The 27955-nt window shown below is 38.5% G+C and overlaps 1 protein-coding gene across 2 annotated transcripts; it reads left to right on the top strand.

The window, feature by feature from the left end:
* Positions 1-85: 85 nt before the first annotated feature.
* On the top strand, positions 86-14932 carry LOC132895302 (ubiquitin-conjugating enzyme E2 B). Of its 2 annotated transcripts, XM_060935718.1 has the most exons (6): positions 86-418; positions 2405-2485; positions 2670-2695; positions 5827-5916; positions 8469-8557; positions 13465-14932. In XM_060935718.1, exons 1-6 carry the CDS (start codon positions 375-377, stop codon positions 13591-13593), a joined length of 459 nt encoding a protein of 152 aa, XP_060791701.1. In that variant the 5' UTR covers positions 86-374; the 3' UTR covers positions 13594-14932. The 2 variants fall into 2 exon arrangements, with proteins under 2 accessions (XP_060791701.1, XP_060791702.1); XM_060935719.1 differs by lacking the exon at positions 5827-5916.
* Positions 14933-27955: the final 13023 nt, after the last annotated feature.

Below are 27955 nucleotides of genomic sequence, written 5' to 3'. Positions count from 1 at the left end.
GTTTGGAGTGCTCTAAGGTGGAACATTGTTTCTGGGCATTGTTTCTGCCCGACGGGACTACGAAAACACAAGGGTTGTCCAATGGAATTTATCAAGATAGACAAATGCTTCGAAACTAACATAGCATAAAGCAGATTTTTCAAAAATCACATGTTGCGGTAGTAACCGAAATTGACCAAAATTAGCCAGGCTTGTTAAAATAAATCTGGTTTACTGAGTTATCTCGCTTCGTAGAATAACCCTGCCTTCTTCCTGGCGGAGGAATCCATCTACTATGACGTCACTTGTTGTTTGGAAGAAAGAAACACGGTACCTAGACCTGAGTCTGTCGTTTTATCACTCCTACACATTTTATGATTAAATAAAGCCGAATCATGTCTACACCGGCAAGGAGGCGATTAATGAGGGACTTCAAAAGGTATCTTAAGTATATTTAAGACTGCTGTTTTGTTTTTTGGGTTGTTGTTTTTTTTTCAGTACTGCTTGCTAGCTATTTAAAACTGCTAGATAGCTTGTTAAATAAGTCTAGCTAGCTCGTAATGGATTACTGTATGACGCCAAACAGTACATGATTTGATTATCGTGCTTATGGGGTTTTTTTTCTTTTTTTAACGTAACTAAAGGTGTGCCATGTTAGCGGAAGGTTTAGCAAGCTAGTTAGCTACCCAGCCAGCCAGCCAGCCACATAGGTAGCTATGTAATGTAATTGAAATAAACTGAATAATAATCCAAACAAACCAGCACTGCTCTGCTTAAATCGAAACTCATTTTGTATAATATACGCAAATATTAGTCTGTGTTATCCTGTGACCTAAAACGGTCACCTGGATACCTTCTTGGGCTCGTGCGCATCTAAGCCGAGACCTTACGACTGTATGACGTATATGTTTGATTTAAAAAAAAAAACACCGTTATCTTTCAGCCATCGGCCCCTTTTTCTCTCCTCCTACTCATGTCAGAATTCATGTGCACCTAGGGTTAGTGGCTACTACTTTGAAGTGGGTTCCTTCATTATGCTTTCTTCTGTTGCCCTCACTAGTGGTTGGAACAACATGGTAGGTGCCTCCCTAAGTGCATTTGTTGTCTCAAATGAACTGAGAGATGTGGCACCCTTGACACTTGTGAATCATATCACACATTTTTTTAACCGATAGATTGCTTTCAGTGGGGTGGTGCAGTGGTTGGCACTGTCACCTCACAGCAAGAAGGTTATGGGTTGGAGCCCAGTGGCCTGCAGGGACCTGTGTGGAGTTTGTGTTACCCCTGTGTCCATGTGGGGTACCTCTGGGTGCTCTGGTTTCCCCCACAGTCCAAAGACATGCAGTTAGAATTGTCCATAGGTGTGAATGGTTGGTTGTTTCCCAAGCCCGGAAATGGGAAGGTTGCGCCAGGAAGGGCATCCAGCGTAAAATTCGGCTCCACTTAATATGATCTGTGGATCAATAGGGTCCATATGACAGCGACCCCACACACACAAGTAGGACAAGCTAGAAGAAGTGAGAGAGATTACTTTCAGTGAGGGAGAACTTGCAGAATGTTCCTTGCAAGAAATCTGAACCATTTTTTTTCTGTGGTTTTGCATATATATGTTTGGACTATTGTCCTGCTCTAAAATTCAACCATGACCCATATGCATATTATGGGCAGAGCTAGTCAGATGTTAATTTAAAATCTCCAAATACCTCATGGAGTTTGTGATGCTATGTATCTTAACAAGGTTTCCAGGCCCAATGAAGGAAGAAAACAGACCCATATCGTCACAGATCCTCCATCGTACTTAATAGTGGGTTAATAGGTTCTTTACTGAATGATTGTCCTGGTTTTGTTAAAAAGAATGTCGCTAAATTATTGTTGTTTGTTTTTGGAATATCGCTAGAATAAAAAATGGTGACTGCGCCTCATTTGGTGCAGAGGATTCTGGGAAGGGTGAGCCAGCCCCTTTAAGAGCACAGTGCATAAACAAATATCCTCAAGCATGAATGGGCACCAGAACGGGTTGAAATTTTTCTAAGACAATGCAAGAGAACATTTTTTCCTACAGAAAATGTTTGCTTCATGTTATTGTTGTTAAAGGTGGTTCTACGTGTTACTGAACAATAGGGTATACTTATTTTTTTCCTCACTTGGTTTCTGAATGTTGATTTCCTTTTTGGAAAAAAATGAATACATATTGAAATCTGGGGGGGGGGGGGTTGTTGTCACTGGAGGTTGTTTGTTTATAGACATTGGTGAGAACCACAGATCCTATTATTTCGGGCCTGATAAATAAAAACATTGACTTGAAGGAGGGTGTACTTTCTTTTTACATGACTGCACTTCAGGGGCCAGTATCTTTGTGGTATTATAACAAAGCAGGATTTTATAACAACTATTCATAAGTTCATGTTTGTCTTATGTTCATTAGGCTTCAAGAAGACCCACCAACTGGTGTGAGTGGTGCTCCTTCAGAAAACAATATCATGCTGTGGAATGCTGTTATTTTTGGGTGCGTAGTAAAAAGTCACATTTATTAACTGACCCATATGGTCTGTCTAATGAACAAGGTAGTACGTATGAACTGATCTGGTTTCAAAAATAAAACATGGAAATTAATAGTGGGTAATGCATTGCCATTAAATAAAATGCATATAAATATCAAGTATTGAAGTAACTTTTTTTTTGTTTTTCAGACCTGTAGGAACGCCATTTGAGGATGGTAAGTTATTATTTTATCACATTAAATAAATGTTAACCCCCCAGTAGTCATGTTGGAAAGATTGAGTTTGCACAAAATCAATAATTCAGTATTCAGTGTGATCTTTTAAAATAATGCTGTTACTGAGGTATCCTATAGTTGTACAAAATGAGGGCCCAGTGGAAAAAGAAGGGACTGATGAAACTGTACTTACCTGTGTAGGCAGTGCAGTTTTAATGTGGTGGTGGACCGATCATTCTATTGATTTAATATCATAGTTATTAATAAAATAGTTTCAGTGCCTTGTGTAATTTGCTGGCATACCAAAAAAAAACCTGTAATTACCTGTGGCAAGCTCCAGGGGTTATTATTCTACATAATGGCTATTCTTTATCTGTTTTAACAAATGTTAATGTGTTAGGCCAGGGCTTTTCAAAGTGTGGGGTGCGCCTCCCCTAGGGGGCGCCAGAGTTCTTCAGGGGGGGTGCAACGTGAGGAAAAATAAACCAGAATAAGTTACTATTGCGGACATTTAGCGAACTTCAGCTAGCCTTTGCCAGAGACAAAATGGATCGATTTTTAGTACCTAAAGCTACAGTGAGTGAGGAGAGAGTGTCTGGGCCAAGCAAAAAAAGGACGTATGACCACGATTATTTAAAGTTTGGATTTTCATGGACTTGATCTGAAGATGTTCCACTGCCACAGTGTGTTGTTTGCCAAGAGGTGCTAGCTAACGATGCTATGAGATGTTTAAAATGTGTAAAACAAGATTTTTTTTTTAAAAAAAGCACAGATGTTTAAAATGTGTAAAAAAAAAAAAAAAAAGTTTTAAAAAAGCACAGATGTTTAATATGTGTAAAAAAGAGGTTTAAAAAAGCACAGATGTTTAAAATGTGTAAAAAGAGGTTTAAAAAAGCACAGATGTTTAAAATGTGTAAAAAGAGGTTTAAAAAAGCACAGATGTTTAAAATATGTAGTAAAAAGAGGTTTAAAAAAGCACAGATGTTTAAAATGTGTAAAAAGAGGTTTAAAAAAGCACAGATGTTTAAAATGTGTAAAAAGAGGTTTAAAAAAGCACAGATGTTTAAAATGTGTAAAAAGAGGTTTAAAAAAGCACAGATGTTTAAAATGTGTAAAAAGAGGTTTTAAAAAAGCACAGATGTTTAAAATATGTAGTAAAAAGAGGTTTTAAAAAAGCACAGATGTTTAAAATGTGTAAAAAAAAAAGGTTTTAAAAAAGCACAGATGTTTAAAATGTGTAAAAAAAAGGTTTTAAAAAAGCACAGATGTTTAAAATGTGTAAAAAAAGAGGTTTAAAAAGCACAGATGTTTAAAATGTGTAAAAAAGAGGTTTAAAAAGCACAGATGTTTAAAATGTGTAAAAAGGTTTTAAAAAAGCACAGATGTTTAAAATGTGTAGTAAAAAGAGGTTTTAAAAAAGCACAGATGTTTAAAATGTGTAAAAAAAAAGAGGTTTTAAAAAAGCACAGATGTTTAAAATGTGTAAAAAAGGTTTAAAAAGCACAGATGTTTAAAATGTGTAAAAAAAAAAAGGTTTTAAAAAAGCACAGATGTTTAAAATGTGTAAAAAAAGGTTTTAAAAAAGCACAGATGTTTAAAATGTGTAAAAAAAGGTTTTAAAAAAGCACAGATGTTTAAAATGTGTAAAAAAGAGGTTTAAAAAAGCACAGATGTTTAAAATGTGTAAAAAAAAAAAGTTTTAAAAAAGCACAGATGTTTAAAATGTGTAAAAAAAAAAAGGTTTTAAAAAAGCACAGATGTTTAAAATGTGTAAAAAAGAGGTTTAAAAAGCACAGATGTTTAAAATGTGTAAAAAGAGGTTTTAAAAAAGCACAGATGTTTAAAATGTGTAGTAAAAAGAGGTTTTAAAAAAGCACAGATGTTTAAAATGTGTAAAAAAGAGGTTTAAAAAGCACAGATGTTTAAAATGTGTAAAAAAAAAAAGGTTTTAAAAAAGCACAGATGTTTAAAATGTGTAAAAAAAGGTTTTAAAAAAGCACAGATGTTTAAAATGTGTAAAAAAAAAAGGTTTTAAAAAAGCACAGATGTTTAAAATGTGTAAAAAAGAGGTTTAAAAAGCACAGATGTTTAAAATGTGTAAAAAAAGGTTTTAAAAAAGCACAGATGTTTAAAATGTGTAAAAAAAAAAGGTTTTAAAAAAGCACAGATGTTTAAAATGTGTAGTAAAAAGAGGTTTTAAAAAAGCACAGATGTTTAAAATGTGTAGTAAAAAGAGGTTTTAAAAAAGCACAGATGTTTAAAATGTGTAAAAAAAAAAAAGGTTTTAAAAAAGCACAGATGTTTAAAATGTGTAAAAAAGAGGTTTAAAAAGCACAGATGTTTAAAATGTGTAAAAAAAGGTTTTAAAAAAGCACAGATGTTTAAAATGTGTAAAAAAAAAAAAGGTTTTAAAAAAGCACAGATGTTTAAAATGTGTAAAAAAAGGTTTTAAAAAAGCACAGATGTTTAAAATGTGTAAAAAAAAAAAGGTTTTAAAAAAGCACAGATGTTTAAAATGTGTAAAAAAAAAAGGTTTTAAAAAAGCACAGATGTTTAAAATGTGTAAAAAAAAAAGGTTTTAAAAAAGCACAGATGTTTAAAATGTGTAAAAAAAAAAAAAAAAAGATGTTTTAAAAAGCACAGACATTTAAAATGTGTAAAAGAAAAAAAGTGTACAACAACCATAATAATAATAAGTTAAATTTATATAGCGCCTTTCAAAAAACCCAAGGACGCTTTACAATTATAGACAAGGAAAGAAAAAATAAATAAAAAATATAATTAAAAAAATAATAAAAAGTAAAAAGTCCACCAAGTGGGGGTCAAGATGTAATTCCTGTGGTGTAGCAGCCACAGTCCCACCAAAAGGCGCACGAAAACAAGTCCCACATCTCCAGCACTGCTGCCGTGACACCGTCAGCAACATTGCTCGAACACCACGCCATGGATCCATTTTTTTTTAAATACGAATGGAACATTAAGTATAGCAACAACAAAAATTGTAAGTGGGGGCGCTGTTGTTTATTTGCTCTCTGAGGGGGGGGCTGACTCTCCCACACTTTGAAAACCCCTGTGTTAGGCTATGTAACGTATTTGTTCTCTGTAATGTGAAATTGTGTATACTCTTGCAGGAACATTTAAGCTTGTAATAGAATTTTCAGAAGAATATCCAAATAAGCCTCCTACAGTTCGATTTATCTCCAAAATGTTCCACCCAAATGGTGAGCAACTGTTTCCTGAGTTTTATTGTCTGTAACCATATCTCTCTGAAAAATATATCAGTAGCGTATGTTCTTAATATTCTTAGTAAATGCAGTCAGTCAATTTTTTGTTTTAAAAAAAATAATGTTCCAAACTAGGGGGTGGTTGATGTGACAAAAATATCATATATTGCAATTCTTGAAGATATTTCAAAGGTACACACTATACACTTACAGAGCACTTTATTAGGAACACCTGTACACCTAATCATTAATGAAATTATCAGGCAATCATGTGGCAGTAGTGCAATGCATAAAATCATGCAGATACAGGCCAACAGTTTCAAGTAATGTTCATGTCTACCATCAGAATGGGGAGGGAAAATGTGATCTCAGTGATTTTTGACCGTGGCCTAATTGTTGGTGCCAGACGGGCTGGCTTGAATATTTCTTGTAACTGCTGATTTCCTGGGATTTTCATGCACAACAGTCTCTAGAGCTTACTCCAAATGGTACACTGAAGAAAAAACATCCAGTGAGCTGCAGTTCTGTGGATGGAAGCACCTTGTTTTTGAGAGAAGTCAACAGATAATGGCCTAACTGGTTCGGGCTGACAGGAAGGCCACGTTCATGCCGACAAACACTGTCCAGTTGTGGTGAGCAGAAAACCATCTCAGAATGCACAACATGTCCAACCTTGAGGAGGATGGGCTACAACAGCAGAACACATCAGGTTTCACCTCCGGCAGTCTGGAAAAAAACAGCCTGGTCTGTTAAATATTGATTTTTACTGAGGCACACAGATGGGAGGGCCAGAATTTGGTGCCAATAGCATGAGTCCATGAACCCAGCCTGCCTTGTGTCAACAGTCCAGGTTGGTGGAGGTGGCATAATGATGTGGGGAAAGTTTTCTTAGCACACTTTAGGTCTGTTAATACCAATCAGTCATCACTTGAATGCCACAGCCTAGTTGAGTATTGTTGCTGATCATGTGCCACAATGGCCGCAGTTTACCATCTTCTAATAACTACCTCCAGCATGAAAATGCACCCTATCACAAAGCAAAAGTCATCTCACGCTGGTTTCATGAACATGGCAATGAGTTTAATGTTCTTCAGTGGCCTTCCCAGTCATTAGATGTGAATCCAGTAGAACACCTTTTGGGATGTGGTAGAACAGGAGATTCACAGCATGAAAGTGCACCTGAAAAATCTGCAGGAATTGCATGATGCGATCCTGTCAACATGGACCAGAGTCTCAAAGGAATGTTTCCAACATCTTGTGGAATCCATGCCTTAAAGAATTCAGGCTGTTTTGAGAGCAAAGGGATGCCCTACCCAGTATTAGTATAGTGTTCCTAATAATGTGTTCGGTGAGTGGATATCATATTGCCCAGCCTACTCGAATATCCATTATTTGTTATATATCCACATTCACTGGATATGAGCAATCGCACGCTCTAATTGGCTACTCTACTACTAGGATATCAGCTCATATACTGTGAGTAGAGGAAAAACTAAATGGCAGAGCATGTTGCTGAACCAACTGAAATAAAAACTCTACTTGAAAACAAAATACCAAAAAAGCAACAAAACATGGAAAGCAAGTATTTGATTGTAATAACGTATCTTTTTTTTTTTTCAAGAATTATTATTATAGCTGGCAGCACAGTGGTATAGTGGTTAGCACTGTCGCCTCACAGCAAGAAGGTTCTGGGTTCGAGCCCAGCGGTCAATGAGGGCCTTTCTGTGTGGAGTTTGCATGTTCTCCCCGTGTGTGCATGGGTTTGCTCCGGTTTGCTCCACAGTCCAAAGACATGTAGGTTAGGCTAATTGGTGGCTCTAAATTGACCGTAGGTGTGAATAAGCGCGAATGGTTGTTTGCCTCTGTGTTAGCCCTGCAATGACCTGGCAACTTGTCCAGGGTGTACCCCGTCTCTTGCCCATAGTCAGCTGGGATAGGTTCCAGCTTGCCTGTGACCCTGCAAAAGGATAAGCGGTTACAGATAATGGATGTATATTATTATAGCATTTTTCACAAATTGCTACTGTCATTTTGCTGGTTTGTTTACATTCTGAGCGGAAATGATTTTGTCGTACATTTTAAGTTTTTATTTATTGAATTTGCAAAAAAGAAAAATGCTCCCTTTCTCAAAATCCAGTGAATGTGGATAGAATAGAAGTTATTCCACTCAATCTCATTGTACATGGCATATAGCCGACTTGGCGCAATGCATCTGGTCAGTTATCAGCTCATGTATGACTTGATTTCATGGAATAACTGTTAAATATATTGCACTTATTAGCTAATATACTATATCTTTGCTGTTTGTTTCTTTCTTTCCAAAATTGTAACTATACTGCATGCTTGTATTATATTGTTTTGAAGTATAGACTTGCCAAATGCAGGTTTTAGTACTTTTTTTAGCAGTATTGAGTAGACTGCAACTGGGGGGGTTACGCATACTCTAAGTGAACCAGCCATACTAGTCTAGTGAGCTTATATTGTTTATCGTTACAATATGTTTTTTGTACCAGTGTTAGCAAAGAAAATAAGTTGTTTTAATCTCACAGTTTATGCAGATGGCAGTATATGTTTAGATATTCTTCAGAATCGCTGGAGTCCTACATATGATGTATCCTCTATTCTGACATCTATCCAGGTGAGTTATCATTCTTGAGAATATTTTTTGGTATTGTGGTTAAGTTCAAGTTAATGCTTCTATTTTTAAAACACAATTGACACTTTTGATATGCACGTTTAGCTCACACTTGGAAGAGAAACCTTATGTTTCTTGAAGCAAGGTAACCATGCTGCCTTGTTATTGATATGGACTAATAACAGTCCAATTAAGTGTGGTTTGTCACAGAAACTTTGATGTTCATATGCCATAACATTAGTGATCTAATAAACACTGCCCTATTGTAATGATGCATAATACTTTGTCCATATTACTTTATGGGTATAAGCATAATGCAACGTAACAAAGTTCTTTTCAGACATGTAGTACAACCCCGATTCCAATAAAGTTGGGACAAAGTACAAATTGGAAATAAAAATGGAATGCAATGATGTGGAAGTTTCAAAATTCCGTATTTTATTCAGAATAGAACATAGATGACATATCAAATGTTTAAACTGAGAAAATGTATCATTTAAAGAGAAAAATTGGGTGATTTTAAATTTCATGACAACACATCTCAAAAAAGTTGGGACAAGGCCATGTTTACCACTGTGAGACATCCCCTTTTCTCTTTACAACAGTCTGTAAACATCTGGGGACTGAGGAGACAAGTTGCTCAAGTTTAGGGATAGGAATGTTAACCCATTCTTGTCTAATGTAGGATTCTAGTTGCTCAACTGTCTTAGGTCTTTTTTGTCGTATCTTCCGTTTTATGATGCGCCAAATGTTTTCTATGGGTGAAAGATCTGGACTGCAGGCTGGCCAGTTCAGTACCCGGACCCTTCTTCTACGCAGCCATGATGCTGTAATTGATGCAGTATGTGGTTTGGCATTGTCATGTTGGAAAACGCAAGGTCTTCCCTGAAAGAGATGTCGTCTGGATGGGAGCATATGTTGCTCTAGAACCTGGATATACCTTTCAGCATTGATGGTGTCTTTCCAGATGTGTAAGCAACCCATGCCACACGCACTAATGCAACCCCATACCATCAGAGATGCAGGCTTCTGAACTGAGCGCTGATGACAACTTGGGTCGTCCTTCTCCTCTTTAGTCCGAATGGCACGGCATCCCTGATTTCCATAAAGAACTTAAAATTTTGATTCGTCTGACCACAGAACAGTTTTCCACTTTGCCACAGTCCATTTTAAATGAGCCTTGGCCCAGAGAAGACGTTTGCGCTTCTGGATCATGTTTAGATACGGCTTCTTCTTTGAACTATAGAGTTTTAGTTGGCAACGGCGGATGGCACGGTGAATTGTGTTCACAGATAATGTTCTCTGGAAATATTCCTGAGCCCATTTTGTGATTTCCAATACAGAAGCATGCCTGTATGTGATGCAGTGCCGTCTAAGGGCCCGAAGATCACGGGCACCCAGTATGGTTTTCCGGCCTTGACCCTTACGCACAGAGATTCTTCCAGACTCTCTGAATCTTTTGATGATATTATGCACTGTAGATGATGATGTGTTCAAACTCTTTGCAATTTTACACTGTCGAACTGCTTTCTGATATTGCTCCACTATTTGTCGGCGCAGAATTAGGGGGATTGGTGATCCTCTTCCCATCTTTACTTCTGAGAGCCGCTGCCACTCCAAGATGCTCTTTTTATACCCAGTCATGTTAATGACCTATTGCCAATTGACCTAATGAGTTGCAATTTGGTCCTCCAGCTGTTCCTTTTTTGTACCTTTAACTTTTCCAGCCTCTTATTGCCCCTGTCCCAACTTTTTTGAGATGTGTTGCTGTCATGAAATTTCAAATGAGCCAATATTTGGCATGAAATTTCAAAATGTCTCACTTTCGACATTTGATATGTTGTCTGTTCTATTGTGAATACAATATCAGTTTTTGAGATTAGTAAATTATTACATTCCGTTTTTATTTACAATTTGTACTTTGTCCCAACTTTTTTGAAATTGGGGTTGTATAAGGCTTATCTTCACCAGATGATAGTCTTCATAATCAGGAACATGCATAGATGTGAAAACACTGTAAAGTGTTCCATAACTGTGTAACTATTATAACTAATGCAGCATACAAATCACCTCACAGTTAAATAGAACATGTTCAGTAATAAAATCATGATTGTGTAATGAAAGGAGAGAACACCACTGCTCATAGTTGACGTTAGACATTTTTCCTCAGAGCTGTAAGCTTGATATGCTGTTTTGGAGATATCAGTCTATGGCTACATAAAGTTCCCCAAAGATTCAAGTATGCATTTTCCTTAGTCTTTATTAATGCACTTAACTATTTAACTAGGTCATCATACTTTAAGCACAGCAGCCAGCAGGTTCTGAAAATGTCAGTGACTAGTTTTAAACTATTAAACTAGTTAGTCTTTAATTTATTTGCTTTATCCATTACTGCTATGCAGTGACAGCTGTTGGCCTTTTGAAATAGGGGAAGCTCGGTTTTAGGTCTATGTAATAAACTTCAGTTATTTGTCAATTTGTTATTTATATGTGAACTCTGCCATGTCCTACTCTAATTCTGCCAAGTAAACTCAAGCATGCACGTGAACTTAAGTGTTCCTTGCTTTTGTCACGCCTTTTGTATGCCCTGTCAAAGTTGGTCAAATCTCCAAAACCCAGTTTTGACCAAATAATACATCCCTGGGATGGTTTCATTAAGAAACAAGGCCAACAGTACATTCTCTTCATCAAAGCACTCCCAGTTAACCAGTTTACTTTGTCATACCAAGACAGCTGAAATGAGCAATTGTGTCTCCCTGACTTTTGAATTAAATCAATCTTGGGCATTGATCTGCCTTGTTGTTTAATTTTGAGCCTCTCCTCTTAAGGAAGAACATCAAATGTCTTCTCCAAAATCAGGTGGACAACATTAGCAATGTTTGCTATTTTGCACAGCTAACAGCTAGTTAACAGCTGGCTAGATTTCCCCTCTATTGCCTGGCTTAAAATAAACAACCTTTTATTAAACTGAAACGAAAGCAAGTAACAAACTCACGAACTCTATATTTACAGTATATGCAAATGGAAATAGGAACTGTATATTGGTAGGAAAAGAACTCTCAGAACTTCACTTGAATCCCTCCAATGTGACGTATAATTATCCCCCGCTGGCCGAAAGGCCCGAAGGGGGATTGTCGTGGCGATGTTTGCCGGTCCGTCCAGGGAACGGTACTCACCTTCTGAAATCAACTCCTCCTTCAAATTTTGGAGGAATTTCACGAAACTTGACAGGATTCTTTGTTATATGTCGGTAATATGCATATTGCAATTTCGTTCAATTCGGGCGCATTTTACCAGAGTTATGGTGTAGTTGCCAGCAGGGGATATTGTGCTCTCAGAGCACTCGTTTTAAAACGCTGTCAGTCACATGACATTCAGAAGAGATTTGAGAGTTCCTCCAATCATCATACAGAAGCCCAGCGTTCAGTCCCGCCTTATTGTCAGTGACTCTCCATAGACCCCCAGTGAAGCCGGGCGTCCAGAGATTACGTTTTAAAAGTATGTTGTCCAATAAACATCTAGCTTTGCTGCACTGAGATCAAAGCATATCTCGTAGTGGCATTAAACTACAGAGATGCTGAGAATCAATAGGATTTCAGTGGGTCATGCTTCCACAGGCATGGGGGATCCACGTTATCAGATTATGACGACCAGCAAGAAATAACTACTGAACGAACTAGTCGTAAAGCTGAGCACTTTCTAGCACAAAATATCGATTTGGAATTAGTTAAGTAATGTAAATACATATTTAACAGAAACTTGTTTGTGACCATTTTACAGTAACCTGGACTTCCCTAGTAACCTTAGAACAGTTGCCTCTGCTGCTGTATCATCAGAGTAAATCACATTATGTAGTACTTTGTTTATTGTTGATTTTAAAACAGTGCAGTAAGGATTATTATTTATTTTTTTTACAATTTGACACACCCTGACACAATTGAGTACCTCAAATTAAAGGTTTCAGAAACCTTTAGGACAGGGGTATAAAGACCAACATAGCAGTGTCCCAAGGTAATACCCCTATATATTATTTCATGTACTTTTTTTTTTCTTAAATCCAGGACAATGAATATTTGAACTTTTGAGTGTTACAAGGTTTAAAAAAATGTATGTAGTCCATGTTAGAGCTGCCACTGATACAGGGGTGATAGCGTTCCGGCGCCGCGCCGGATTTCCGGCGTACCGTGGCTGGGGGGAAAAAAAAAATCTAGTTCGCCCATTGTCCTGTGTCATTCTGAGATGCGCAGATAGACAGTAAAGGGAATTCGCATGATATGGAACTAGTGGGAAAAAAGTGCCGTCACGGCACGAATTAGGGTCTAATTCGTGCCGTGACGGCACTTTTTTCCCACTAGTTCCATATCATGCGAATTCCCTTTACTGTCTATCTGCACATCTCAGAATGACACAGGACAATGGGCGAACTAGATTTTTTTTTTTTTTTCCCCAGCCACGGTACGCCGGAAATCCGGCGCGGCGCTGGAACGCTATCACCCCTGCTGATATCATTATTAAAACATCCCAGTAATGATGGGATATCGTTAATACCTAGTATACAGTCAATTGACACAAATATTAAAACTCACAACAAAATAAAAATATGCTGATTCCAATTCATGAAGTGAAATAACTGCATAATTATCATACTGTATCACATCTGATGAGGTTTTTATAGATTTGTCTCAAAACATCCAACCACAGATGGCAAATAAAGCATGCAGCTTAAGGTTGTTATATACCATGCCATAATGATTGCTGTATTTCATTTTTTGATAGCTGAACTCTGTTTCACATATTGCTCCATTTTGTCTTACGGTGGGTGAGAAATTACAGAAATTACATGGCAAAACTCACCTATGTCTAATTTTTTCCATTTATTTATTTATTTTATTTTTTTCCATTTAATGCAGTCCTTGCTGGATGAGCCGAACCCTAACAGCCCAGCCAACAGCCAGGCAGCACAACTCTATCAAGAAAACAAGCGGGAGTATGAGAAAAGAGTTTCTGCTATTGTGGAGCAAAGCTGGGCTGACTCCTAATGCTCATAATTCACATACTCCAGTACCGTTTTATCAAGTTCTTCAGTCTTTTATTTGACGTATCCCGGACACACACATGAAAGAAACTGGTTTGTTGCAAGTGGAAATCCAATCTTTAGGGACTCCTTTTGCCAGTGTTTTGCTGCAAGCAGAAAAGATTGTGCTTTTGGATTTTTTTTTTTTTTTTAAGATTCATGGTAAATTATTGTTAAGATTTTGTTTTACAATTACTCCAGAAGTATTGGCACCCTCAATGAGAGTGGTGCAAAAATTACTGTAGAACATGTTCAGTTATTCAATATTTTGAGCTTAACATTTTCTTAACTTCTTTCCCTGTGGAAAAAGGTCTCAAAATTATTAGTACCCACAGAAGAATAATTGGTGAAGCCTTCCTGGGAATATAATAATAAAAAACAGACATAATAAAGCAGACGTGCAGACTTGTGCATTTGGAATCATCCTCTTCAATTCAGAGTTTCAGATGTTCGGTTCAATTTAGTTTTTCAGTCTCATGAGAACACAATTCAAAATTGTTGTTCCACAAATACGCCGATGTTTAGGTGCTGCATTTTGTGGGTTGCTCTCAGAAAAGGCTTTTTAGTTAACATTTTGTACACTTTAGTTGTTCTGGAGATTTCATTTAATCATTGATTTTGAAACTGCACAATCCACAAATCAACTAAATCTTTGGGTCGTCTTTGCCTTCCTCACTGTATGTGGTGGTAGTATGCTCATGCATCCTCTTCATGCAAAATTTTGAGCTATTAGAGATTTTAATTTTTTTATTGTTCCTGATAGTGCTTAATGGGATTTTTGTCTGTGGGTTTTGTTTTTTTTTTTGTTTGGTTGGTTTTTATATATAGCAGTGTTAAAAGATTTTTACTTTTCCCTATTCTGATGCATCACAGGGGTTTTGAAGAAAAAAATTGTAAATTGTAAAATTCTTATTGTTTGTGTGAACTAAATATGAATTTTTTTTTTGTTGCAAAGTTTATATTGTATGTATTAATTATTGCTTATTTCCTTGAAGGGTGCCAACAGTTCTGGAGCTTAATGTTTTACTGATTTATACTTAGACTTTTTTAAGTTAATAAAAGTGTTGTGTAATGGCATAAATCCTTAAGTTATTTATAGTGTAACCTTACCTACAAAATAGCTTGTGGGTTTTGTTTGGTCTGGAAATTAAATCAACCATGGCAGTAAGACACTAAAGAATCCTACCCATGTCACTTTTCTTTTCTTGTTACAATAATAAAAATGAAATGTACTATGAGAGATATAAATTTCACTGTCCTATATAGAATTACAGCAGCCAAATTAAAAGGTAATTTAAAAATAATGTGTGGATTATATTCTGAATAAATGTGGTAGCTTTAATAATATTTCTAAAAGACATTTTCTTTTGGAATCTAATTATGTATTCTTAATATGGATATTAAATTTTGGGGCCCATTCATAATGTTTGTCTTGCGAATAATATAATAAAATTTATACTTTTATCTAAGGTCAAATTGATATGTTGGATATTGCACCTCTTTTTTTGAACTACCTCAGCATGATCATGAAGATATTTAAATAGTGTTGTGGCATTTTAAATTGTAAAGTTTTACAGTTGCTGACAAGAATTATTCCCCAGCAGGTAACTTTTTCTTAACTCTTAGCATATTATCAGAGTTCATTTGTTGAAAATGCGCAAGAACCAAAACACCACAAATGTCTTAAGATGAACTCTCTTATTTAAAAAAAAAAACTTAGTTTGGAAACAAAGTATATGAAAACAGTTCTGCAAATAATGCTATTGAATCAGTTTTGCTGGTGGTAGAACACAAGTGAAAAAATGTATGCAAGCATCTTGAATTGTGTTCACTGAATGCATTTATGTCAAAACTGTGTGAATAGTTTGAAAAAGTGAACTTTGTACTGAAAATGGCTGCAATTTATACTGAAAATGATGCAAATGTTTTGAACAATGTAGTCTCATCTCAAAAAATTAGAATATCATGAAAACGTTCAATACTTTCCATCAGTTATTTAAGAAGGTGAAAATTTAATATATTCTAGACTCATTACATGTGAACTAAAATGTTTCATTATTCGATTTTAATTTTGATGATTATGGCCTACAGTGCAATATATAAAAATTTCATTTTCAGTTTGAGTAAATTACTATTCAATCAGTATAAATACCATGCATCTCTCGGTCTAGTTCAGTACATGTAACCACAATCATGGGGACGACTGCTGACTTGACAGTTGTCCAGAAGACGATCAACACCCTCCACAAGGAGGGTAAGCCACAGAAGGTCACTGCTGAAAAGGCTGGCTGGAAAAGGTGCACAAGCAACAGGGATAACTGCAGTCTTCAGAGGATTGTCAAGAAAAGTAAATTCAAAAACTTGGGAGAGCTTCACAAGGAGTGGACTGAGGCTGATGTCAGTGCATCAAGAGCCAGCACACACACACACATCTTCAGGAAAGGGGGCACAACTGTCACATTCCTAATATCAAGCCACTCCTGAACCAGAGACAACGTCAGAAGTGTCTTACCTGGGCTAAGGAGACAAAGAACAGGACTGTTGCTCAGTGGTCCAAAGTCCTCTTTCCAGATGAAAGTAAATTTTGCATCTCATTTGGAAATCAAGGTCCTAGAATCTGGAGGGAGAGTGGAGAGGCACGGAATCCAAGGTGTTTGAAGGCCAGTCTGAAGTTTCCACAGTCTGTGATGATCTAGGGTGCCATGTCATCTGCTGGTGTTGTTACACTGTATTTTATCAAGTCCAAAGTCAACACAGCTGTCTACCAGGAGATTTTAGGGCACTTCATGTTTCCATCTGCTGATCAGCTTTTTATGGAGATGCCGATTTCCTTTTCCAGCAGGACTGAGCACCTGTCCGCAATGCCAAAATTACAACCAAATGGTTTGCTGACCACATTACTGTGCTTGATTGCCCAGCCAACTCACCTGAACCCCATAGAGAATCTATGGAGTATTGTGAAGAGGAAGATGAGAAACACCTGATCCAAAAATACAGATGAGCTGAAGGCTGCTATCAAAATAACCTGGACTTCACAAAAACCTTAGTAGTGCCAAAGGCTGATCGTGTCCATGCCCTGCCGCGTTGATGCAATAATTCGTTGTAAAGGAGCCCCAAGTACTGAGTGTATAAATGAACATACTTTTCAGAAGTTGGATGTTTCTGTGTTGTAAATCCTTTTTTATTGATCTTAAGAAATATTCTAATAATCTGAGATACTGGATTTCTGATTTTCATGAGCTATAACCCATAATCAAAATTAAAACAAAAAAGGCTTGAAATATTTCACTTTACATGTAACGAATATAGAATATATGAAAGTTCACCTTTTTTACTTACATTACAAAAAAAGAAAACTATTTCATGATATTCTAATTTTCTGAAATGCACCTGCAGAAAAAGAGGATTGCTGTCAGAAGGTTGGTGTCAGTGTGAGTAATGCCAAAATAATAAACAAAAATGTCAACTACATCAAAAACTCCATCAGAGAGAATCATAGTTGAAAATGAGTCATTTCTGCATTGGCAAAGAAGTGTATTTGTGCCTTGCCAACTTCTCCTAGGTCTGGGACACCACTTCAAAGGGTAGATGTCACTCAAATGGGCATATACAGTGGTGCTTGAAAGTTTGTGAACCCTTTAGAATTTTCTATATTTCTGCATAAATATGACCTAAAACGTCATCAGATTTTCGCACAAGTCCTAAAAGTAGATAAAGAGAACCCAGTTAAACAAATGAGACAAAAATATGATACTTGATTGTTTATTTATTGAGGAAAATGATCCGATATTACATATATGTGAGTGGCAAAAGTATGTGAACCTCTAGGATTAGCAGTTAATTTGAAGGTGAAATTAGAGTCAGGTGTTTTCAATCAATGGGATGACAATCAGGTATGAGTGGGCACCCTGTCTTATTTCAAGAACAGGGATCTATCAAAGTCTGATCTTCACAACACATGTTTGTGGAAGTGTATCATGGCACGAACAAAGGAGATTTCTGAGGACCTCAGAAAAAGCGTTGTTGATGCTCATCAGGCTGGAAAAGGTTACAAAACCATCTCTAAAGAGTTTGGACTCCACCAATCCACAGTCAGACAGATTGTGTACAAATGGAGGACATTCGAGACCACTGTTACCCTCCCCAGGAGTGCTCGACCAACAAAGATCACTCCAAGAGCAAGGCGGGTAATAGTCAGCAAGGTCACAAAGGACCCCAGGGTAACTTCTAAGCAACTGAAGGCCTCTCTCACTGGCTAATGTCAATGTTCATGAGTCCACCATCAGGAGACCACTGAACAACAATGGTGTGCATGGCAGGGTTGCAAGGAGAAAGCCACTGCTCTCCAAAAAGAACATTGCTGCCCATATGCAGTTTGCTAAAGATCACATGGACAAGCCAGAAGGCAATTGGAAAAATGTTTTGTGGATGGATGAGACCAAAATAGAACTTTTTGGTTTAAATGAGAAGCGTTATGTTTGGAGAAAGGAAAACACTGCATTCCAGCATAAGAACCTTATCCCATCTGTGAAACATGGTGGTGGTAGTATCATGGTTTGGGCCTGTTTTGCTGCATCTGGGCCAGGACGGCTTGCCATCATTGATGGAACAATGAATTCTGAATTATACCAGCAAATTCTAAAGAAAAATGTCAGGACATCTGTCCATGAACTGTATCTCAAGAGAAGGTGGGTCATGCAGCAAGACAACAACCCTAAGCACACAAGTCATTTTACCAAAGAATGGTTAAAAAGAATAAAGTTAATGTTTTGGAATGGCCAAGTCAATGCCCTGACCTTAATCCAATCGAAATGTTGTGGAAGGACCTGAAGCGAGCAGTTCATGTGAGGAAACCCACCAACATCCCAGAGTTGAAGCTGTTCTGTATGGAGGAATGGGCTAAAATTCCTCCAAGCTGGTGTGCAGGACTGATCAACAGTTACCGCAAGCGTTTAGTTGCAGTTATTGCTGCACAAGGGGGTCACACCAGATACTGAAAGCAAAGGTTCACATACTTTTGCCACTCACAGATATGTAATATTGGATCATTTTCCTCGATAAATAAATGACCAAGTATAATATTTTTGTCTCATTTGTTTAACTGGCTTCTCTTTATCTACTTTTAGGACTTGTGTGAAAATCTGATGATGTTTTAGGTCATATTTATGCAGAAATATACAAAATTCTAAAGGGTTCACAAACTTTCAAGCACCACTGTATACTGTTTTTACAATGCATCTGCTACACCACTGTGCTGTCCCTGTAAGGGAGTCACTCTCAGTGAGGCTAAATGTGGATGGGGCCCACTTGAATAGGTGTGCCAACCAGTAGTGAGAATTTAAGATCTAGACGGACCACCCTCAGTTCCAGCTGTGACACTACACTGCTCCTCAAGCAGGGAGGGAAGCATTTAGGGATCATTAACAACCTTTGATGGTGGTACGACTCCAATCGGACTTCCCAGTCTCACTCCTCCTTGTGTTCCTCAAATTGAGCAAATGAAGGTCTAGCGTTTTCAATTAATTTAGTTCCATGTACAACCCCGATTCCAAAAAAGTTGGGAGAAAGTCTCATCATCTCTAGCTGCTTTATCCTTCTACAGGGTCGCAGGCAAGCTGGAGCCTATCCCAGCTGACTACGGGCGAAAGGCGGGGTACACCCTGGACAAGTTGCCAGGTCATCACAGGGCTGACACATAGACACAGACAACCATTCACACTCACACCTACGGTCAATTTAGAGTCACCAGTTAACCTAACCTGCATGTCTTTGGACTGTGGGGGAAACCGGAGCACCCGGAGGAAACCCACGCGGACACAGGGAGAACATGCAAACTCCACACAGAAAGGCCCTCGCCGGCCCCGGGGCTCGAACCCAGGACCTTCTTACTGTGAGGCGACAGCGCTAACCACTACACCACTGTGCCGCCTTGGGAGAAAGTACAAATTGTAAATAAAAACGGAATGCAATGATGTGGAAGTTTCAAAATTCCAAAATTTTTATTCAGAATAGAACATAGATGACATATCAAATGTTTAAACTGAGAAAATATATCATTTAAAGAGAAAAATTAAGTGATTTTAAATTTCATGACAACAACACATCTCAAAAAAGTTGGGACAAGGCCATGTTTACCACTGTGAGACATCCCCTTTTCTCTTTACAACAGTCTGTAAACGTCTGGGGACTGAGGAGACAAGTTGCTCAAGTTTAGGGATAGGAATGTTAACCCATTCTTGTCTAATGTAGGATTCTAGTTGCTCAACTGTCTTAGGTCTTTTTTGTTGTATCTTCCATTTTATGATGCGCCAAATGTTTTCTATGGGTGAAAGATCTGGACTGCAGGCTGGCCAGTTCAGTACCCGGACCCTTCTTCTATGCAGCCATGATGCTGTAATTGATGCAGTATGTGGTTTGGCATTGTCATGTTGGAAAATGCAAGGTCTTCCCTGAAAGAGACATCATCTGGATGGGAGCATATGTTGCTCTAGAACCTGGATATACCTTTCAGCATTGATGGTGTCTTTCCAGATGTGTAAGCAACCCATGCCACACGCACTAATGCAACCCCATACCATCAGAGATGCAGGCTTCTGAATTGAGCACTGATAACAACTTGGGTCGTCCTTCTCCTCTTTAGTCCGAATGACACGGCGTCCCTGATTTCCATAAAGAACTTCAAATTTTGATTCGTCTGACCACAGAACAGTTTTCCACTTTGCCACAATCCATTTTAAATGAGCCTTGGCCCAGAGAAGACGTCTGTGCTTCTGGATCTTGTTTAGATACGGCTTCTTCTTTGAACTATAGAGTTTTAGCTGGCAACGGCGGATGGCACGGTGAATTGTGTTCACAGATAATGTTCTCTGGAAATATTCCTGAGACCATTTTATGATTTCCAATACAGAAGCATGCCTGTATGTGATGCAGTGCCGTCTAAGGGCCCGAAGATCACGGGCACCCAGTATGGTTTTCCGGCCTTGACCCTTACGCACAGAGATTCTTCCAGATTCTCTGAATCTTTTGATGATATTATGCACTGTAGATGATGATATGTTCAAACTCTTTGCAATTTTACACTGTCGAACTCCTTTCTGATATTGCTCCACTATTTGTTGGTGCAGAATTAGGGGGATTGGTGATCCTCTTCCCATCTTTACTTCTGAGAGCCGCTGCCACTCCAAGATGCTCTTTTTATACCCAGTCATGTTAATGACCTATTGCCAATTGACCTAATGAGTTGCAATTTGGTCCTCCAGCTGTTCCTTTTTTGTACCTTTAACTTTTCCAGCCTCTTATTGCTCCTGTCCCAACTTTTTTTTTAGATGTGTTGCTATCATGAAATTTCAAATGAGCCAATATTTGGCACGAAATTTCAAAATGTCTCACTTTCAACATTTGATATGTTGTCTATTTTCTATTCTGAATACAATATCAGTTTTTAAGATTTGTAAATTATTGCATTCTGTTTTTATTTACAATTTGTACTTTGTCCCAACTTTTTTGGAATTGGGGTTGTAAATGAATTGTGTGGTCTGTTTCAGTACTATTGACATGGGGGGAAGCAGCTTTGGGACCAAAAGGTCACTGGTTTGATTCCCTGGACCAACAGGAATGTTGAAGTACCCTTGAGCAAGGCACCCAACCCCCAGCTGCTCCCCAGGCTGTTCTGGGTATGTTGTACCTTGCTCTGGATAAGAGTGTCTAAGATGTGCCCTGCTCATTAGTGGGGATACCCATGAGCCAGTCATCTAAATATAATGGTATTCTTATGAGTTTTGGCCATCCGAAGTAATAGAGCTGCCTGCATGCATCACGTAAACATCCTAGAGAGAGGCCAAAAGGTAGAACTTTGACATTTAAGCTAAAGAATGTGTGTTCTATAAGTTTCTCTGTAACCTTAAGATGAGGACATGAATGATAAACTAAGAAGACGACTGTCTATACAACCTTCCGTTCATCCATTATCTGTAGCTGCTTATCCTGTTCTACAGGGTCGCAGGCAAGCTGGAGCCTATCCCAGCTGACTATGGGCGAGAGGCGGGGTACACCCTGGACAAGTCACCAGGTCGTCGCAGGGCTGACACAGAGACAAACAACCATTCACACTCACGTTCACACCTACGGCCAATTTAGAGCCCTATACAACCTTGTTCTGGAAAAATGTACCTTTGATAAAAAGCTCATTTGAGATGGTTCCGCCACTGGGTGTCGCCAGTGATGCATAGGTCTGAAGGTATTCTGACAAATAAGGACTTGACTGGGAGAACTGAGTAAACCTCATCTCTCATCTCATTATCTCTAGCCGCTTTATCCTTCTACAGGGTCGCAGGCAAGCTGGAGCCTATCCCAGCTGACTACGGGCGAAAGGCGGGGTACACCCTGGACAAGTCGCCAGGTCATCACAGGGCTGACACATAGACACAGACAACCATTCACACTCACATTCACACCTACGGTCAATTTAGAGCCACCAGTTAACCTAACCTGCATGTCTTTGGACTGTGGGGGAAACCGGAGCACCCGGAGGAAACCCACGCGGACACGGGGAGAACATGCAAACTCCACACAGAAAGGCCCTCGCCGGCCCCGGGGCTCGAACCCAGGACCTTCTTGCTGTGAGGCGACAGCGCTAACTTGAGTAAACCTACTGAGAATAAACTATCCATTTATTAAGGTAAGAGATAAGACCACATTGTGCTTGCTGAAGCCTAAGAACAACAGTTCTAGGGTTCTGTTGAGAGGGCATGGTTATATCATGGATACATTCACAATGAGAATGATTAGTCAGGGTTTGAGTACTGGGGTCTGTCATAGAAAATTGTTAAATTGAAATCAGTCAGAGGCAGAAATCACTTCAGAGTCAATACTTAATATTTTTATCAGCCAGGGAGACAGAAGATTACCTTAGTCCTTTTCCAAAGATCACTCCACAAACAATTCTAAAACAATTTTAGATACCTTGCTATAGGGTTTAGTCTCATGTCACTGATTGCAAAGGAATACAGATTTAGAATACAGGTTAGACAAAGGAATACAGGGTTGTTGTTTTTGTTGGTGGTGGTGGTGGTGGTGGTTTTTGTTTGTTTGTTTGTTTGTTTGTTTGTTTGTTTGTTTGTTTGTTTGTTTGGCTGGCTGGCTGGCTGGCTGTCATACTGGAGTTAGTCATGAACACCCCTGAGTGTTTGACTGGTCAATGATACTATAAATGATTATGAATATCTAATGTTAAATTTTTGGTATGTTTGTTCTGGAGTCTTTAAACCATTATGTTTGCATTTCAATTTAATGTGAGTTAAATTTAATGTCCGCCTTGGAGATATAGAATTGGATTACTGAAATCTATATGTTCTATGAGTTTGAATCTAAGGACTGCTGGAGACCTTGGGTTTGAATAATGAGAATTATTTCTATTGTCTGTTTTTCATGTTATCTACAGCTGTTAAATGTTGACTGAGTGGACTTGAAATTTATGGTATTTCCTTGTGTGTCTGAGGAAGCATGTATTGTGCATTGAAAAGTATTAAACAATGTTTGCCTTGTTGGAATAGCAGTCACTAAAATAAATCATTATGATCGAAAAGATTTATTTATGTTTGTATTTAGAAGCCTTTTATCTGATCAAGTAAGTCTAACATTACAATAACAATAAGTGAGCGGCATGGTGGTGTAGTGGTTAGTACTGTCACCTCACAACAAGAAGGTTTTGGGTTCGAGCCCAGGGGCCTTTCTGTGTGGAGTTTGTATGTTATCTGTGTGGATTTCCTCTGGTTTCAAAGACATGCGGTTAGATTAACATGGGGTGGCCTTGGGCTAAAGTGCAAGGCACCTAACTCCCAACTGCTCCCCAGGTGCTGTAGTATGGCTGCCCACTGCTCTGGGTATGTGCATGTGCTCATTGTGCATGTGTATGTGTTAAATGCGGAGAGGAATTTCGCTGTGCTTACATGTGACAAAGTTGTTCTTCTAATAATTTGTTGGAATTTATTCTATGAGTAGAAAAAAGTGTGATTATTGACAAATAATAAACTGCATCCCTTCTGTGACCTCACAGCGGAGCTCCTATAGTATGAGACTCATTCAGCACCACTGTATAAAGGAGCGGTACAGGAGGTTGTTTGTACCAACAGGGATCACACTATACAACAGCTTATCACTGTACTGGGACACTATTTTGTACTGAGCTAGTCTTATCTTAGACTTAAGATTAGTTTGTTGGACAATAGTTGAACTTGACCAGTCTTCACTATGCATATCCATATGTGCTGCCATTTTACTTCTGTTCATTTTTCTCTTTTCTTTCATATTCACTAGATACAGTGTATCCCTGTGATTATATTGCTGTTTATGATTTTTGCACTATTGACAATGTTTACATTGAACTGCTATTTTAATTTCACTCAACTCTGCTATCTATGTATCTTATCTTCTTTATTTTCAGTCCTGAGTCATGCAGACACCATGGAAAATGCCACAAGAGAGCATTCACAGCTTACTAAATACTTAGTCACTCACTTTCAGTGACCCCTTTATCCTGACCAGAGCCTATCCCAGGAATACTGGGCATGAAGTGGTAATACATTCTGGTCCATTGCACGACCCCACACACACACGTTTCCACTGATTCCTAATGGGAAGTTCAATATCTCTAACTCTGTAAATTTGCTCAACAACAAGGTTACATTGGGAAGATATTGTGAGTATAAATTTAAAGATATTGTGAGTGATATGGATACAAAGAAATGAGATGGAATTTAAAGTAGCCAAAAGGAAAGGAGGATGGTTTAATATTAAAAGTTTAAAAAAAAAAAAAAAAGGTTATACAGGAAATAGTAAAAAGAAAGGCAGGTTCAAACAAGCTGAGATAATTGGCTATAACAATAGTGAGAGAAGAAAAAAGAGAACTGCACATGCCCTGTCTTTTCCTCTTCTGTATTTTGCTGCTTCCCAACAAAGCGCACAACCATTGATGCCAATTCTGTGCCAAACACCTAGGAGTATTGAGGATTATTCTAGGATAATTCCCCAGCCTGAAATAGAATTAACTAAAGGATACACTGATGAAGGTGCCTTAGATCTCTAGGTGCCTTAGGTCTCCATCTCAGTGGACAGCTCTGAGGCATGAGAAACATCTGTTCAAACAGTCGTGTCAGGGAAAGATTCAGATTTAGTTTTCAACAAGAATTCAGATTTATTACCTCGCCTGTGACGGAGTAAGCGGGGTGAGGTAATCAGTGCGGTTTGTTTGTATGTCTGTATGTTAACAATCTAGCGTCTAGACGGTTGCACCGATTAACTTCAAATTTTCAGGGGAGATGGGCAATGGTTCGTAGATTACCTGATTAAATTTTGGGGTAATTGGGTCAAGGTGAAGGTCAAGGTCACTGGAAAAGCCGGGCGAGGTTTGTTTTGCCTGGCAACACTTGTTTTTCTACGTATCTGTAAAATCATCATTAAAACTTCACTCTCACCCTCTGCTTTTTTGGGTAAAAACTTTGCTTTTGTAGTTGATACTAGTGCATATGTTGTAAACATGATGCTCTACCAGAGGTTCCCACCTCTTTTAAAAATGGTTATTGTTGAGGTTTCAGTCATGACCTCCAGTCAAACTGAACTGTTCTGTTATTAATATCATTTGGAACTTTGAAACGATTGCTCAGTTTGTTTGTTTGTTTGTTTGTTTGTTTGTTTGTTTGTTTGTTAAGGGGGTATATTTAAATTTAAAATAACTTGAACCATTCCTTATTTGGGAATGTTTACCTCGCCTGCAACAAAGTAAGTGGGGTAAGGTATTGTAATCAGTGCAGCTTGTGTGTGTGTGTGTGTGTGTGTGTGTGTGTGTGTGTGTGTGTGTGTGTGTGTTAACAATCTAACGTCTAGACAGTTGCACCAATTGACTTCAGATTTTCAGGGTAGGTGGGCAGTGGTCTGTAGATTACCTGATTAAATTTTGGGGGTAATCGGGTCAAGGTGAAGGTCACTGGAAAGGTCAACCTTTTGGTCAAAATAACATGTTCCATTATAACTCAAAAACAGTTGCCGATAGACAAATGTTTACTATTGTGAGCATACAGGAACTCCCATATGGCCTTTCATTTGGCATCATGATCTTTGACCTTGAGTGACCTTGAAAGGTCAAACTCAAGGTCACGGATTTTCAGAGGGCTGTAACTTGAAAACAGTTGATGGTGGACAGATATTTACCATTATCAATTTATAGGAAGGCAGCACGGTGGTGTAGTGGTTATCGCTGTCACCTCACAGCAAGAAGGTCCAGGTTCGAGCCCCGTGGCCGGCAAGGGCCTTTCTGTGTGGAGTTTGCATGTTCTCCCCGTGGGTTTCCTCCAGGTGCTCCAGTTTCCCCCACAGTCCAAAGACATGCAGGTTAGGTTAACTGGTGACTCTAAATTGACCGTAGGTGTGAATGTGAGTGTGAATGGTTGTCTGTGTCTATGTGTCAGCCCTGTGATGACCTGGCGACTTGTACAGGGTGGACCCTGCCTTTCACCCGTAGTCAGCTGGGATAGGCTCCAGCTTGCCTGCGACCCTGTAGAACAGGATAAAGTGGCTAGAGATAATGAGATGAATTTATAGGAAGTGCCATATGGGCTTTCATTTGACATGATGACCTTTGACCTTGAATGACTTTGAAATGTCAAACTCAAGGTCATGGATTTTCATAGGACTATAACCTGACAGCTGATGACTGAGAAATATTACCATTATCAATCAGAATCCCCAGAGGGAAATTCAAATTTGCTACCAAGCTCCTGAATCAGAGAAGAAGTAAACATGTCTAAAAATAGTAGATAAAATCATCTGAAAAAATAAATAAAATAAATAAGTTCAATAACTTAAGTAAAAGCAAAATGAAGTGATTTTATATACAATGATTCCTATATACATATATTGCACCTGAGTTAAGGATACATTATACATGGTAAGACAGTGTACCACAGTTATACAGTGGCATTGTACAGCTTGACTGCAACAGGTAGGAATGATTTCCTGTGTCTCTCAGTTGTGCAGCATGGAAAAATCAGCTGTTTACTGAACGTGCTCCTGTGGCTGATCAGCTCCTCATGTAGAGGGTGGGAAGGACAGTCTAAGATTGTTTTTATTTTGGACAATGTCCTCTTCTCCAACACCACTGTCAGAGAGTCCAGTTCCACGCCTACAACATGGCCGGCCTTCCTGCTGATCTTATTGAGTCTGTTAGGGTCCTTCCCCCTCAAGCCGCTGCCCCAGCAGATGACAGTGTACAGGATGGCACTGGCCACCACAGACTCATGGAATATTCGCAGCATCGTTCGGCAGATGTTGAAGGACCTCAGGTGTCTCAGAAAATAGAGACGGCTCTGGCCCTTTTTGTATACCGTGTCCACGTTTTTGGACCAGTCCAGTTTATTATCCAAGTATGCCCCCAGGTACTTATATTCCTCCACCACATCCACACTGGCCCCTTGGATGTTAACAGGGTTCACCGGAGCCCTGATTCTCTTCAGATCAACCACCAGTTCTTTCGTCTTCGTCACGTTGAGCTGTAGGTGGTTCTTCCTGCTCCACGTGACAAAATTGTCCACCACCATCCTCTACTCACTCTCATCACGACCAGTAATACGTCCAACCACTGCAGAGTCATCAGAAAATGTATGGAGGTGGCAGGTCTCCGTGCAGCAGTTGAAATCAGTGGTGTAGAGCAGTGTTTCCCAACCACTGTGCCGCAGCACATTAGTGTGCCATGAGAGATCATCAGGTGTACCGTGGGACATTATCCAATTTCACTTAATTGTTCCGAAAATTATTTATTTACTGCAAATAATTTGTCTTCGTTCGTCTATGCCAGCGACGTATAGTGACCGGCAGAACAATTAAATACTCTTCCAATAGATGGCAGCAGGTAGCTAATTAACCTGTGTATCTACCTGTTGCCATTCAAACAATAGAATTAGTAATGCTTCAGGTGTGACAGCGGTGATAGCGATAGCAGGCATGAGAGTTTCCCGCTTTTCGGCGGATTTCCTCTTTTTCTGAGTATATATATATATATATATATATATATATATATATATATATATATATATATATATATACACACAGTATATAGTGTGTGTGTGTGTGTGTGTGTATATATATACATATATATACATATATACATACACAGTGTGTATTATATATATATATATATATATATATATATATATATATATATATATATATACACACACATATAGTGTGTGTGTATATTATGTGTGTGTGTGTGTGTGTGTGTGTGTGTGTGTGTATTATATATATATAAAATATATATATGCACACACTGTGTGTGT

The sequence above is a fragment of the Neoarius graeffei genome, chromosome 12, assembly GCF_027579695.1.
Source record: "Neoarius graeffei isolate fNeoGra1 chromosome 12, fNeoGra1.pri, whole genome shotgun sequence".
Classification (NCBI taxonomy): Eukaryota; Metazoa; Chordata; class Actinopteri; order Siluriformes; family Ariidae; genus Neoarius; species Neoarius graeffei.
This window is presented reverse-complemented; position numbering and strand designations above follow the sequence as displayed.

Bases quoted from the DNA above. Each gene is read 5' to 3' on its own strand.
- LOC132895302 (XM_060935718.1), top strand. From the start codon at position 375: ATGTCTACACCGGCAAGGAGGCGATTAATGAGGGACTTCAAAAG. The intron at 419-2,404 runs GTATCTTAAGTA...TATGTTCATTAG, and splicing joins TTAATGAGGGACTTCAAAAG to GCTTCAAGAAGACCCACCAA. The intron at 8,558-13,464 runs GTGAGTTATCAT...CATTTAATGCAG, and splicing joins CTATTCTGACATCTATCCAG to TCCTTGCTGGATGAGCCGAA.